This window comes from Eleutherodactylus coqui, chromosome 2 (assembly GCF_035609145.1).
Source record: "Eleutherodactylus coqui strain aEleCoq1 chromosome 2, aEleCoq1.hap1, whole genome shotgun sequence".
NCBI lineage: Eukaryota > Metazoa > Chordata > Amphibia > Anura > Eleutherodactylidae > Eleutherodactylus > Eleutherodactylus coqui.
Window position 1 is genome coordinate 304,030,420 of NC_089838.1, and position 14,715 is coordinate 304,045,134.

General features: G+C 46.0%; 1 protein-coding gene across 1 annotated transcript in view; it reads left to right on the plus strand.

Annotated features, from left to right (window-relative positions):
• The first annotated feature begins 281 nt into the window (after positions 1-281).
• Positions 282-14,715, plus strand: part of LOC136610233 (olfactory receptor 1G1-like) — a 51,996-nt gene continuing 37,562 nt past the window's right edge. Inside the window, exon 1 of the mRNA XM_066589470.1 lies at positions 282-599. Within this exon, the coding sequence (XP_066445567.1) occupies positions 282-599 (318 nt within the window). The remainder of the gene's footprint in view (positions 600-14,715) is intronic.

Here is a 14,715-nt window from a genome sequence, read left to right on the forward strand (position 1 = left end):
TAAACTGATGGCAATATCCAAGCACTGTTGAAATGAATGGAGAGTCAGGGGGGGGGCGGAGCCTGACGGCTGAGCGAGATGGACGTCTGAGTGAAGTGCTCCATCTCAGCGTCACCTTCGGAGACCCTAATCAGTGGCTATATTCAGTACAGGATAGGAAAGATCATCAGGGAGAAGGGGGGGGGGGACTCCAGGGCACTCCCCAACAAAGCAGAGGGCAAATGGACTTACAATGCTACCTCAAAGACTGAAGCGCCCGGTCCCCGCGTGCAGCACATAAGATGGAGCCGACTCAGGAGATGTCCATGGCTTACAGAAAGAAGGGGGAGGATAAAGCTTTCACTGATGGGGAAGATGGAGAGCACATTTTCAGGGGATTCATGAGAGACCTATTCTCCCAAGCCCTGCATCCAGTTAGATCAGATCTAGCTGAAAAAAAAGAGGAGATCAAACAGTTGGGCCGTCGGATGGAGGAGCTGGAGGCTTCTTCTACATCTATCACCTCTCACTCCCTGGAACTTGAGAAGATTCTTATAGAGCAACATTCTCAGTTACATAAGACTCTCATGATGCAGGAAGATTCTTTTTACCGTTTTGTGGTACGTCATTGTGGCTCACCCACAACTTTGCAGTGGGTGGCAAGTACAAGTGGCACCGACTTCATTTTCCAGAGTTCTACTTTAGACCTCTGGTACATTTTGTGAACAAATTTTCCCTTTTCTTTCATTTTCTTCCTCACTTACCTCAACCTTTTTACCTACCCTTCCCTTCTTCCCCAGTTCCCTCCCTTCCTCTAAGGGAATTGCTCTAGAGTTAGACTTATCTAAATAACGAACTTAATATCATTTAACATTTTTCATTTTCTCACCTAGCGCAAGTTCGCGGAGATATGGAGAACCTGCAAATCATCTCATTTAATGTCAGAGGCCTCAACTCGCCATGCAAACGGCACAATATTTCCCTTCTCCTGAAAAGGTACAACACTAAGATTCTCCTGCTCCAGGAGACCCATTTTAAAAGAAACAAATGTCTATTGTTGTTAGGGAAACACTTCCCGCAGAATTTCCATAGTGCACACCCCACATCTGCTTGCAAGGGGGTGTCTATCTTGTTTCACAAAACCGTAAATTTTGTATATGAAGCTCAATACACAGATGAGGAGGGCAGAGTACTATTTCTAAAAGGGTCAGTTAATGATGTGAAAATCACTATTGCCAATCTATACACCCCCAATGTTGATCAGATCCCCTGGTTACTTAAACAATTGGAGGTCTTAAAACACTTTGCGGTAGGGCAGATAATTCTCGGTGGAGATCTAAATGTCACTTTAAACCATTTACTTTATTCTTCGGTTGGGTGGTCTCAGATTTCTCAGATAAGACTGTGGAAGCTCAATCGATCCTTTCAGGAATTGGGAGTGGTGGATGCCTGGCGTTCCCTTTTTCCAACAACAAAAGACTTCTCCTTTTTCTCACAGGTCCACTCTTCTTTCCAAAGACTGGACTATATAGTTATCTCCTCTGGTCTCCTTGCATTGCTTGAGGGGGTCAGTATAGATTCAATTACAGTATCTGACCACGCACCAATACATGTTTGCCTCAAACCATTCCAGCCGACTGCAAGAGAATGGAGATGGAGACTTAATGCATCCCTCCTAGACTTGAAAGAGTAGAGGGAATCTCTAACCAAACTTATGGAGGAGTACTCCCATCTTAATGCCAAGGGGGATATTGGGGTTCCAATGATGTGGGAGGCTCATAAAGTTTATGTAAGGGGATTACTAATCGCTCAAGGTTCCAGAACCAAGAAACGCTTACAGAAGGAGATTGATGAGAAATTGCGCTCGATAGCAAAACTTGAACAGACGGCGAAGCTCTCTCAAACAAAGTTAAACCTGGAAAATTTAGCAGATATGAGGCGAGAATTGTGACACTGTCTCGAATCTAGATTTAATAAAAACCACTTACATTTGAAGCATGTGGCGTATGCTCAGGGTAATAAGGGGAACAAATTGATGTCTTCTCTAGTTAAAAAAGCCAGGAATTTGATTAACTCAATAAAAACCCGGACGGGAACACCCGTTACCTCTTCTAAAAATATAGCGAAGGAATTTTAACAATTTTACGCTAAACTTTATAATATTAAGGGTCACTTAACGTCTGAAGAGGTAATCAAGTCATCTGAGAGGATAGATTCTTTTCTACAGCAAATTCATCTCCCCAAATTGAGTAATAAGGAGGCAGGTTCCCTATTGACACCGGTCTCGCATTCGGAGATTCAAAATCTGTTAATTTCCTGCCCACCTAACAAAAGTCCTGGACCAGACAGACTAACTTTAGCATACTATAAGTCATTTCAAACAATTTTAGTCCCTAGATTATCTGATCTTTTAATGCGCTACTACAAGGTGCACCTTTGCCAAAACAATCACAGGAGGCCCATATCACTCTAATCCGTAAGGACAAAAAAGACACAGAATTATGGGCCAGCTATAGACCTATCTCCTTGATTAATCTGGATGTTAAATTATGGGCAAAACTTTTAGCTAAAAGATTCGAGAATTTTTTCTTGACCCTGATTAATGAAGAACAAGCTGGTTTTGTGGGAGGGAGAGAGGGCAGAGACAACTGCCGTAGACTGCTCCATGCTACTCAATTCGCACGTCACAACATCCCTCTAGTCCTGGTGGGAACAGATGCCAAAAAGGTGTTTGATAGGGTCGATTGGGGTTATCTGGAAAGAATCCTATTACATTTTAATCTGCCGGTGAGTTTTGTCTCAGCCATCTTCTCCCTCTACGCCAGCCCCCATGCAAGACTGAAAGTCAATGACATCATGTCGCCTCCATTTGACATCAGAAATGGTACCCATCAGGGATGCCCACTTTCTCCCACACTTTTTATTTTAGCCCTAGAACCCCTTTTCCAAAAAGTTAGGCAAGACCCTACTATCAAAGGTCTGAATTTTGGCGACAATTCACTCTCCATAGCGGCCTTCGCAGATGATATCGTCTTCTTAGTTACGGATCCGGAAAATAGCCTCCCCAGACTCATTGAGCTCCTGAAAGTCTTCGGATCGATCTCAAATTTTAAAATCGATTTTTTTAAGTCCACGGTCCTGAACATCTCCATACCCTCAACCTGTTGCAGAGCCTTGAGTGCTGCCTCCCCCTTTGTGTGGTTGGAGGCCTCATTGGATTATCTGAGTATTAAATTAACTAAAAAACTAGAAGATTTATATGAGGCTAACTTTGACCCCGCAGTGGCTTTTTGCCTATAAGCTAGCTCCTCATGGGAGATGTTGGAGATGCAATAAACAGGAGGGTTCTTTACTCCACATTTGCCCATCCTTGACACCTTTTGGAGTGGAGAAAGTGCTGAGGAAAATTGCACCAAATTTATCCTTGTCGCTAGTGATAGTGTTTCTTTGGAAACCTTTCACATCGTTTCACCCCTGAAGAATAAGCTGATTGCTTTAATGGTTGATGCGGCGAAAGCCCTAATCCCCCTGCACTGGCAACAAACTACTCCACCATTTTTGGGACAATGGAAAGAGAAGGTAGATATGATCTTTAATCTCGAAGAATGATCCAGCTGGAATAAGCATACACATGAGAAATTCCTCCAGATATGGAGTCCCTGGCTGAGTTTGAGGTCTCTAAATGAGTTTGTGCACTGATTCGCAGCTCCTGCTACTGCTACTGATATGTCTCCAGATACCAATATACACCCCCCCCTTTTCTCCTTTTCTCTTTTCTTCCCTCCCCCTCCCCCTTTTTCAGTTTATTTTGCTTAACATGTTTTTTATTAAAGTGTATGGCGGGCTCTCTATGAGAACTTTATATTGTGCAGCGGAAAATTAGCTCGTGGAATATCAATGTCAGATCAGAACTAGTACTGCTTTTGCAATTGAAAGTTGGAGTTCTGGCAATATACTTGTTTGATGGAAAATTGTAAGTGATTGTAATGAAAAATTTTTAATAAAAATTGATCTATAAAAAAAAAATGAGTGGAGAGTCAGAGCACATATTTGGCCACAGCTCCATTCCTTTCAGTGGGGAAGACAGAGATAGCTGAGTACAGCACTTGGCTATTTCCATCAGTCCCATTGAAATGAATGGAGTTGCACTTCATAGCTGTATTTCTACAACATTGAGATGAATGGAGTCATGCATATGCGACTAGCAGCCAATTCACAACTACAGAAAGGGGAGAAGTTATCCATCCTGCCCTGTGAAATAGGGGACATGGGTTACCCATTCTCAGATTTGGTGGGGGTCTCAGCAGTCAGACCCCCGACTGATCTATCAGTTTCCACCCTTCCAGTGGCTGGGTGAAAATTGCAAAAAAAAATCCCTATTGCTGTAGTGCCGCTTTAATTAATTTGAAGTCAAGCCGAAGTAGAAACTGTTGATCCAGTAGACTATAAGTTTGATTGAAGGCTCTGGTCTGACTGATACATCTTCATGGGCAAAGAATAATATGGATGCTGATACCAAGTTACATTACATATTTTACAGGTATAGGAGTAATTAAACGTGCCTCTGAGAGGGATGAGAGATGAAGTATCTCTTCTTTGTGATTGATTGCCAGGGCAAGCTGAGAAAGCAAAATGGAAAGATATTTTTGTTGACCAGGTTTAACAGAACTTAAACTTAACCTAAGAGGTAATAGTTACAACATGATATGTTTGTCTTAGGAATTGAAAATAAGACAAGCCCTAGTAACAGCTGAAACTCTGAAACATAGCTCATCGTCCTGCACATTTGCACATAATGATTTGGAAAAACAGTTGTAAATTTAGCTGTAAAATTTTAAAAAATGACCTGAAACATTAAATTCTCTACCTTATATAAAATTGCACAATATTTACATTTCTTTATGGCTTCAGGACCTCAGGCAAAATGACATGTTGTTTTCACAGAAAGATGAAAAGTAAAAGGAAGGGATACAAATCTCCCAAGTCTGAACAATTTGCCATTACTCAACACTGTAGTGAGAGAGGCTTTGGGCAAGAAGGGGGACGTCTTCCCAACACGTTTCTCCACTCATGGGAAAAGTACAGATGAAGGGGAGGAAGAGGAGAAATATAATATAGTGTCAGAGGCTGATTTGTAAATTGATGTACTATATCAGATTCAAAAATCAAGCCCTCATACGACTGTGTCGACGGGAAAAAATCGAAAAGACGGCTTTTGAAAAGTGGAAATGAAAATCCCCACCCCCCAAAAAACCCAAAAACCGTTGCGTCCTTAAGCCCAAAATAGGCTGTGTCCTTAATGGGTTAACCAAGTCATAGTCATTTGCATCCTGTATGTTCATGTGTTCATGTGGTTGTATGCTAGCTGGGCTTGTCTAGTAAGATATGGTGCTAGTCTTACCACCCACTGCTCCTTAGGGTACTAACAGGTGCTTGCAATCCTTTCAAAGGTAGTTAAGTATATCATCTTGTTGAGTATGTTTTTTCATGTGAGGGTCTTTCCAAGAAGGGCGTTACACAATTTTTATTCCATCCATAACTAATCCCAGCTACTCTACATGAATGGTAGGACTAGCCCAAGGATATCCTCATGCCTGATCTGAGGAATGTGGGCCAGCACGCTTAGGCACTTTGGATCATATGAGTGCTTTTATCCTGGCCCACATCAAAACATCAGATCATTACTGGGTGGCAACCCTCCTTGATCCCCGATAAAAGCCAAAAAGACAAATCCCATTGCAGCAATGTACAGGAACCTCAAAATGCAATCCTGTCTGTACAGTACAGACTGTTAAGCAGTTAAAGCACAGCATTTTCCCAAGGCCAAGAGGATAAATCCACAATGAAGCCAACTCTATGGCTCATGACAGACGAGCAGAAAGCCACCACAGCAGCACCACCACTCTTGACAGTCTAACAGAGGTGTGGTAGTTTTTTAAGCCTGTCACAGCCTGCCACAAAGCATCAGCACAGTACTCAGAGTCACAAGCAGCACTTATCCATGATTGTCCTTCACCGACAAGAACTTTACTGATAGTAAAAATTTACAAATCTTTATTTATATACATTAAAAACGAGCCATATGCATATTTGCATTGGTAAATTCCTTAGAGATTCCTTATGAGTCCATATAATACTTGGACCCAATAAATATGACTACCAAGCTCACTCGTGCGTGTAGCCAAATTTTTACCCACGAATGGCGAGGCGTGTCTGATACGATAATGTCTGACACACCCCTTTATGCCAGATATAACTTCTTGGATTAGGTTTTGCTCTTCTCACCACCCTGAGCAGATAAAGCACAGACTGTATATTAAACCAGAGATGGTCTATTGATATCTATATACAGTAGTGCATTTACTCAGACAATGGTTTAATAGATGTTTTATATAGACTTCCTCGGTCTTAGCATGAGTAGGAAGTCTTTAATCGATTCACATCAATAAGATCCATCGACGCGTTTCCATGACATTATAAATATGTCATTTCATCAGGATGGAAGAAAGATTTTCACCCTTTGGCTTCTAAAAGCCCTTTTAGTTATATTACTGATAATGTGTGCTCTACGTAGTGACCTGCTTCATTGACTTTCATAGGGCTCATAGATACCACCAGGTCTGCACTGGTAAAGGCAAGACTGGATATACAGAGTAGCAACCCTCTACTGGTCTATGAAGCTGGTCATTTAAATCCTCCTCTTAGTGTTCACCTTTCGGAAAAACACAGAGAAATTCACTCTCTCTGACAATATTGTTCTGTGCTGATAACAGCAAGCAACAGAACGTGCATCAGCTGGAAGTTGCCAGGATGCACAGTCTATATTTGATAACAATAGACAGTAGATGCATCAGCCACTGTTAGCCACTGCTCTACCTCCCTAACAATACAGTTCTGTGCTGATAGCAACAGGCAACAGAACCAGCATCCGCTGGAAATTATCCAGATGTAAGGTATATATTTGATAGCAATAGCCAGCGGATGCATCAGTCTCCGTTCACCACCGTTCTAATATATGGGGGACACATAGGAGGCTGAACATTGATCTCATATATTACTCAACCAGGGATGTAAAGATCAAAAGAAAATGAAGCCCATGTTGCACGGGGCATAGATGAAAATTAGAAAGCCCACATTTATGAGGCAGATAGTTCAAGAAGCCCACATTTACGGGGCAGAGGAGTCAGAGAGGTACAGAAGTCCACATTTACGGGGCAGAAAAGTCAGAGAGGTCAAGAAGCCCACATTTACGGGGCCAGACAGTCAAAGAGCACACATTAGCAGAGTGAGGAAAAAGGTTGCAGCCGCACCGGCCGCGATGTACACCTAGCAGCCGACCTGGCCGCATGATTGTCCAAGCGTATGAAAGCTCCCACATGGATGAAGTTAGATATGGCATTGGTCCCTTTGACTTTTGGGTGTTCGCCTGCCACGCTGCCAGTGTGCTATCATAATGGGTGCTCAGCACAGCTGGGGGTATGATAACTGATAGACACATCTGTCTGTATGCGGATCGCCTGTCTGCATACAATGTGGATTGCCTGATGTCTATAAAATGAGCCAGTTATTGATTTCATCTGACTTCTGCACCTCTGTGGCAGATTCAACTGATTAATTCGTATCCTGGCAAGTTGTACTCAAATATGACTGAGCATAGATTTATATCAAAGACCACATTGTGCCCTCAAGGTGCTGTAGCTGCTGGTGTTGGTGGTCATGCTTCTGCTCTCCTTCTCCTACTTCTGCCATGTTCATTCCTCCTACCTTACCACAAATGAAAAAAATATGTCAATATGGAAATGCAGAGCTACAGCTCTCAAGTTTCTACAAGGAGCACACTTTGCCCGCAAAGGGCTGTTGCTACTGTTGGTGGTGGAACTGCTGCTGCTCTCCAAGTGCTGCTTATGCCATGTTTTCTATTTCTTCTCCCAAAACAAAACTTTTGTAAAGCACAAGAAACAGCTGCAGATCTACACCTACTTCTTGGAGAAGGCCAATCCTTGTCTGTTCTATTCACCTGGTGAAATTTTTACTTTTGTAAATTTAAGGACATTGCTTTAAAAACAACCCTAACACCTGTGTAGCAAAGGTGTTGGTAGATCTACACCTGTTCCTTGGAGCAGGCCTGTGCTTGAGTAGTGTCTTCACCTAGACGAATTTCTCCTTGCAAAATCTATGACATTGCTTTTACAAACACATCAGACCTGCTGTTTTTCTTAGCCCTCGGTCACACGGGCGATTTTCCGTGCGATCTGCGCATGCGCATGCGATGTGCGATTTTATAAAACCATTGCTTTGCAATGGTATCGGACACATGAGCGCTTTTTATGCGCTTGTCCGATAAATTATAGAACAGAAATCGCAGATCGCACCTATCTGCGATTCCTGTTCTCTTCTCTATATGCGCTCAATGGGGCCGGCGACCCCATTGAGAACATATACTAGACAAATCATTCTCCTCTGCCACAGCTGTAACAGCCCTCACCAATCAGAGGCAGCTCTCACTCACCCATTCATGAATTCATGAATGGGTGAGTGAATGCTGCCACTGATTGGCTCAGCGCAGGGACCAATCAGGGGCAGCTCTCAGCTATTGAATGACAGCTGAGATCTGCCCCTGATTGGTCCCTGCACTGAGCCAATCAGAGGCAGCACTCACTCACCCATTCATGAATTCATGAATGGGTGAGTGAGAGCTGCCTCTGATTGGTGAGGGCTGTGACCAATCAGAGGCAGCTCATTCAGCAGGCGGGGATTTTAAATCCCCAGCTGCTGAATACCACTCACAGCAGTTCAGGAGAACTGCCGGCCACGGCTGAACTCCGTCTGCCGGGACAAGGTGAGTATATTTTTTTTTTACTTTTTACACATTTCTGGATGAATTTCAGGGAAGGGCTTATATTTTTAAGCCCTTCCCGAAAATTCATCGTGAGATCGCCGGCAGGCCATTGCTTTCAATGGATCCGGCTGTATTGCCGGCTCCATTGAATTCAATGCGCTGTACAGCGCTGGACAGCTCCGGCCCGTTTCTATTGAAACGCGGCTAGGAGCAGATTTTTCAGGCGATTTTTCGGCCCCGGTCACGCGATTTGCGAATGCGCATCCGTCTTGTGATCCGCAAATCGCGGGAAAAAACGCCCGTGTGACCGAGGCCTTAGTGTAATTTTGTTTTTATCTAAGAGACCTTATGGGGGCCTTCTTTTGTTTACAATGACACTCATGTCCTATGATTGTTTCCTACACCATTGTAGGCCATTTTGACCCATTTGTGGAAGGAGTATATTGTTTCCCAGATGTGTGGCAGTATTCTCATGTATTTTGGGACTTTGACTCTTTTGGAACTTCTGGAGGGCAAATTGGTGAATCAGATTTTTAATTGATCATCCCAATTCCACAATTTCGTCCTGATACCAACACAAACCAAATATTTTACTAATCACTCATAACTAGTATTGAGGGCAAAATGACTGGGAAAAACTTGATTTTTTTTTTTTAGACTATCAATCTTTTCCAATAATTTCAGCTTGAGGCTTTATTCCCACGAGCGCATATACGCTGCATTTTCACTCCCAGGCGCATATACGGTACCCATGTGAAGCATTAGTTTCTAATGTAGCCGTTCACACGGGTGAATATACGGTGCATAAATAAACCGGCAGCGCCAAAAATAGAACATATACTCGGCCGACGCATATCCGCTCAGCCACAAAATAGTTCTGGAACCATCTTTTGGCCAATATGCGCTGGTGGGTCCTATAGTTTTCTGGGGTGCGGCGTATTTTTTCGCTAAAAACAACGCTCGCGGTCGTGTAAATGGCCTAGAAAATGCTGTCCGTGATCGCTGAAAAACTCCCATTCAAGCGCTTATACAGAGTAGGTGTTAAAACGAAAAAATGCTGTCGCCGTGTATCGGCTCATGGGAAAGAGCCATTAGTATGTGTCCTGCGGGTTTGGTAACAAAAAAAAATGTAATTGTGGTGGTTACTAGTAATGAGTCCTACTCATCTTTACATTTAACCTTTCTCCAATTTCAGTGTTAACCCTTTCCAATCCACTGTCTGACGTCTGAAGACATTCTGATTGAAGGCTGTACAGCTCCAATGTCTGAAGACATCCGGCAGGGTATTCTTGCTGTATATTAGTGGCCGCTCTGGGCCTCTCCAGCATGTCTCACACCGCAGTACTGGCTCTAGCCAGCAGATGGCACCATTATATAATGCCAGAAAGAGAAAGCCCCCTTGGAAACCCTGAATCCAAAATTGGATTGCAAAGGGTTAAATTTGACTCTATATGAAAAAAATGGCATTTTAGCCATAAAACTCTTTTTATTAAGAAAGAAACTGAAAGAAGTAGTTAATTCACTGAATGCCCTTCCCTGAAAATCACTGCAGGGTTGCTGGCATTGCGATTCTCTGCCACAGCTATCACAATATTTTATTTTTTTTTACACAAACCACGGGTGATTTTCAGAGAAGGGCTTGCCGTCATCCTATTGCGTTCAATGCGGCTGCTGGCAGGAGCCGTGGCCGCATTGAAAGCGATGCTGCATGGACCTGCATTCATGTGTGTTTGTGCACACCTATGTACGCACACACACACTCTCTTCTAAATGCACCCTTAAAGGCATTCTGTCAGCAAAAAAATAAAAAATTATACTCACCTCCATCCTGCCCTGCATCACTTTATAGTCTAACCTGTGGAAACAGAAAAGTTAAAAAAACAAAGCATACTCACCTAATCCTGTTGTATTTCCTCCCTTTCTTTTTTATTCTTGCCGCATGAGAGGTTAACTCCCATGGCACCTGCATGCTGAACCTTCTATCTCTCTTCCTGTCAGCACTGGTCTCTCAGCGCTGACATACTTCCTGGTCTCGGAGTGATGTGGGGAGAGCGATGTAGCCCCGCCCACAGCAAGTCAGTGTAACGGGGCTGCATAGCATTACCTCACATGAAGAGACAGGGAGAACTACAGTATGAGGCCTTAGTCAGATGGGCGTTTTTTCGCGCGATTTGCGGATCGCATGACGGATGCGCATCCGCAAATCGCATGACCGGGGCCCGAAAATCGCCCGAAAATCTGCTCCTAGCCACGTTTCATTAAAAACGGTCTGGAGCTGTCCAGCGCATTGCATTCAATGGAGCCGGCTGTATTGCCGGCTCCATTGAATGCAATGCGCTGCGGGCGAGTGCGGGATGAATTGTCGGGAAGGGCTTAAATATATAAGCCCTTCCCTGCAATTCATCCAGAAATGTGTTAAAATAAAATATATACTCACCTTGTCCCGGCAGCCGGAGTTCAGCGCGGCCGGCCTGCAGTGGGTGTGAAGGGGGTGTGAGTCAGACCTGCCCCTGATTGGCTCAGCGCTGAGCCAATCAGAGGCAGGTCTCACTCACACCCATTCATGAAATCATGAAACTTATTAACCTCTGCATATTGGTTCATAAAAGAAAACAATATTCTACAGTAATATACTTATTAGAGATGAGCGAACGTACTCGTCCGAGCTTGATCCTCGTTCGAGTATTAGGGTGTTCGAGATGCTCGTTACTCGAGACGAGCACCACGTGTTGTTCGAGTTACTTTCACTTTCATCTCTGAGACATTTGCGCGCTTTTCTGGCCAATAGAAAGACATGGAAGGCATTACAACTTCCTCCTGTGACGTTCCAGCCCTATACCACCCCTCTGCAGTGAGTGGCTGGCGAGATCAGATGACACCCGAGTATTTAAATCTGCCCCGCCCGCGGCTTGCCACAGATGCATGGTGACAGAGATCAGGGAAAGTGCTGTCTTGCTGTAGCTGCTATAGGGAGAGTGTTAGGTCTTATTTTAGTCTTCAAGAACCCCAACGGTTCTTCTTAGGGCCACATCTGACCGTGTGCCGTACTGTTGAGGCTGCTTTTAGCAGTGTTGCATAATTATTTTTTTTTTGTATATCGGGCGTGCAGACCATCGCGTCCTCAGTCTACAGTCATTGTACAGAGTATAGGGGCAGTACTGGTGAGGCAGGGAAAGAAGGAAAGGTAAAAGAGATATACTGTCTATATAGGCAGTGGGCTTTTTCAAAAAAATTGGGGAAAAATACTATCTTTGGGCTGCCTGTGACCGTCTTCAGTGTACTGCGTCTCTGCTGGGGGTAGTAGTCCTAATTAATACGCAGCAAAGCGTTACAGCAGGCTTGCGCAAAATTGTTTCCTGGCTCTGCTGTGCCCGTTACATCACCGCCGTCATAGCGCCAGAGCGAAACAGTATACAATATATACGCTGCATACAGTATCTGTCTGCTGTTTCAGCTCACCATTTAAAAAAATTGAAGCAAAATACTTAAGGCCTACCACTGCCCTTTAGCCACTTGACTGCTTCTGCGCTGTGAATTCCACTAGCTCAGTCCTACGCACCTACGTCTCACTACAGGCGTGCGCAAAATTGTTTCCTGGCTCTGCTGTGCGTTCCGTAAGCGAAGTCAGCCTCCAACCACAGGCCAAAATAAGCGGCACATTTAATTACAGCGTTCTGTTTCTGCTCTACTCGTAATACATTATGCTGAGGGGTAGGGGTAGGCCTAGAGGGCGTGGACGCGGGCGAGGACGTGGAGTCGCAGCCGACTGCAATGGTTCCTCTCCCACCAGAGGAGGTTATCGTGACCGATGCCCAACCTTTGGAAAGTTCCCGGGGTCCGGGGGATGAGGCTGGGGACTTCCGGCAACTGTCTCAAGAGCTTTCAGTGGGTGAGGAGGACGATGACGATGAGACACAGTTGTCTATCAGTGAGGTAGTAGTAAGGGCAGTAAGTCAGAGAAAGGAGCGCACAGAGAATTCGGAGGAAGAGCAGCTGGACGATGAGGTGACTGACCCCACCTGGTTTGCTAAGCCTACTGAGGACAGGTCTTCAGAGGGGGAGGCAAGTGCAGCAGCAGGGCAGGTTGGAAGAGGCAGTGCGGTGGCCAGGGGTAGAGGCAGGGCCAGACCGAATAATCCACCAACTGTTTTCCAAAGCGTCCCCTCGCACCATGCCACCCTGCAGAGGCCGAGGTGCTCAAAGGTGTGGCAGTTTTTCACTGAGAGTGCAGACGACTGTGGGGTGCAAGGTTTGTCGCGCCAAGATCAGCCAGGAAGCCACCACCACCAGCATGCGCAGGCATATGATGGCCAAGCACCCCACAAGGTGGGACGAAGGCCGTTCACCGGCTCCGGTTTGCACCACTGCCTCTCCCCCTGTGCCCCAACATGCCATTGAGATCCAACCCCCCTCTCAGGAAACAGGCACGACTGTCTCCCGGCCTGCACCCACACCCTCACCTCTGCTGTCCTCGGCCCCATCCAGCAATGTCTCTCAGCGCAGCGTCCAGCCGTCGATAGTGCAACTGTTTGAGCGCAAGCGCAAGTACACCGCCACGCACCCGCACGCTCAAGCGTTAAACGTGCACATAGCCAAATTGATCAGCCTGGAGATGCTGCCGTATAGGCTTGTGGAAACGGAGGCTTTCAAAAACATGATCGCGGCGGCGGCCCCGCGCTACTCGGTTCCCAGTCGCCACTACTTTTCCTGATGTGCCGTCCCAGCCCTGCACGACCACGTCTCCCGCAACATTGTACGCGCCCTCACCAACGCGGTTACTGCCAAGGTCCACTTAACAACGGACACGTGGACAAGCACAGGCGGGCAGGGCCACTATATCTCCCTGACGGCACATTGGGTGAATTTAGTGGAGGCTGGGACAGAGTCAGAGCCTGGGACCGCTCACGTCCTACCCACCCCCAGAATTGCGTGCCCCAGCTCGGTGCTGGTATCTGCGGTGGTGTATGCTTCCTCCACTAAACCACCCTCCTCCTCCTCCTACGCAACCTCTGTCTCACAATCAAGATGTGTCAGTAGCAGCACATCGCCAGCAGTCGGTGTCGCGCGGCGTGGCAGCACAGCGGTGGGCAAGAGTCAGCAGGCCGTGCTGAAACTACTCAGCTTAGGAGAGAAGAGGCCCACGGCCCACGAACTGCTGCAGGGTCTGACAGAGCAGACCGACCGCTGGCTTGCGCCGCTGAGCCTCCAACCAGGCATGGTCGTGACAACAGCCGTAACCTGGTGGCGGCTCTGCAGCTCGGCAGCCTCACGCACGTGCCATGCCTGGCCCACGTCTTTAATTTGGTGGTTCAGCGCTTTCTGAAAAGCTACCCACGCTTCTCAGACCTGCTCGGAAAGGTGCGCCGGCTCAGCGCACATTTCCGCAAGTCCAACACGGACACTGCCACCCTGCGGACCCTGCAACATTGGTTTAATCTGCCAGTGCACCGACTGCTGTGCGACGTGCCCACACGGTGGAACTCTACGCTCCACATGTTGGCCAGGCTTTATGAGCAGCGTAGAGCTATAGTGGAATACCAACTCCAACATGGGCGGCGTAGTGGGAGTCAGCCTCCTTAATTCTTTACAGAAGAGTGGGCCTGGTTGGCAGACATCTGCCAGGTCCTTGGAAACTTTGAGGAGTCTACCCAGATGGTGAGCGGCGATGCTGCAATCATTAGCATCACCATTCCTCTGCTATGCCTCTTGAGAAGTTCCCTGCAAAGCATGAAGGCAGATGCTTTGCGCTCGGAAACGGAGGCAGGGGAAGACAGTATGTCGCTGGATAGTCAGAGCACCCTCATGTCTATATCTCAGCGCGTTGAGGAGGAGGAAGGGGAGGAGCATGAGGAGAAGGGGGAAGAGACAGCTTGGCCCACTGCTGAGGGTAACCATGC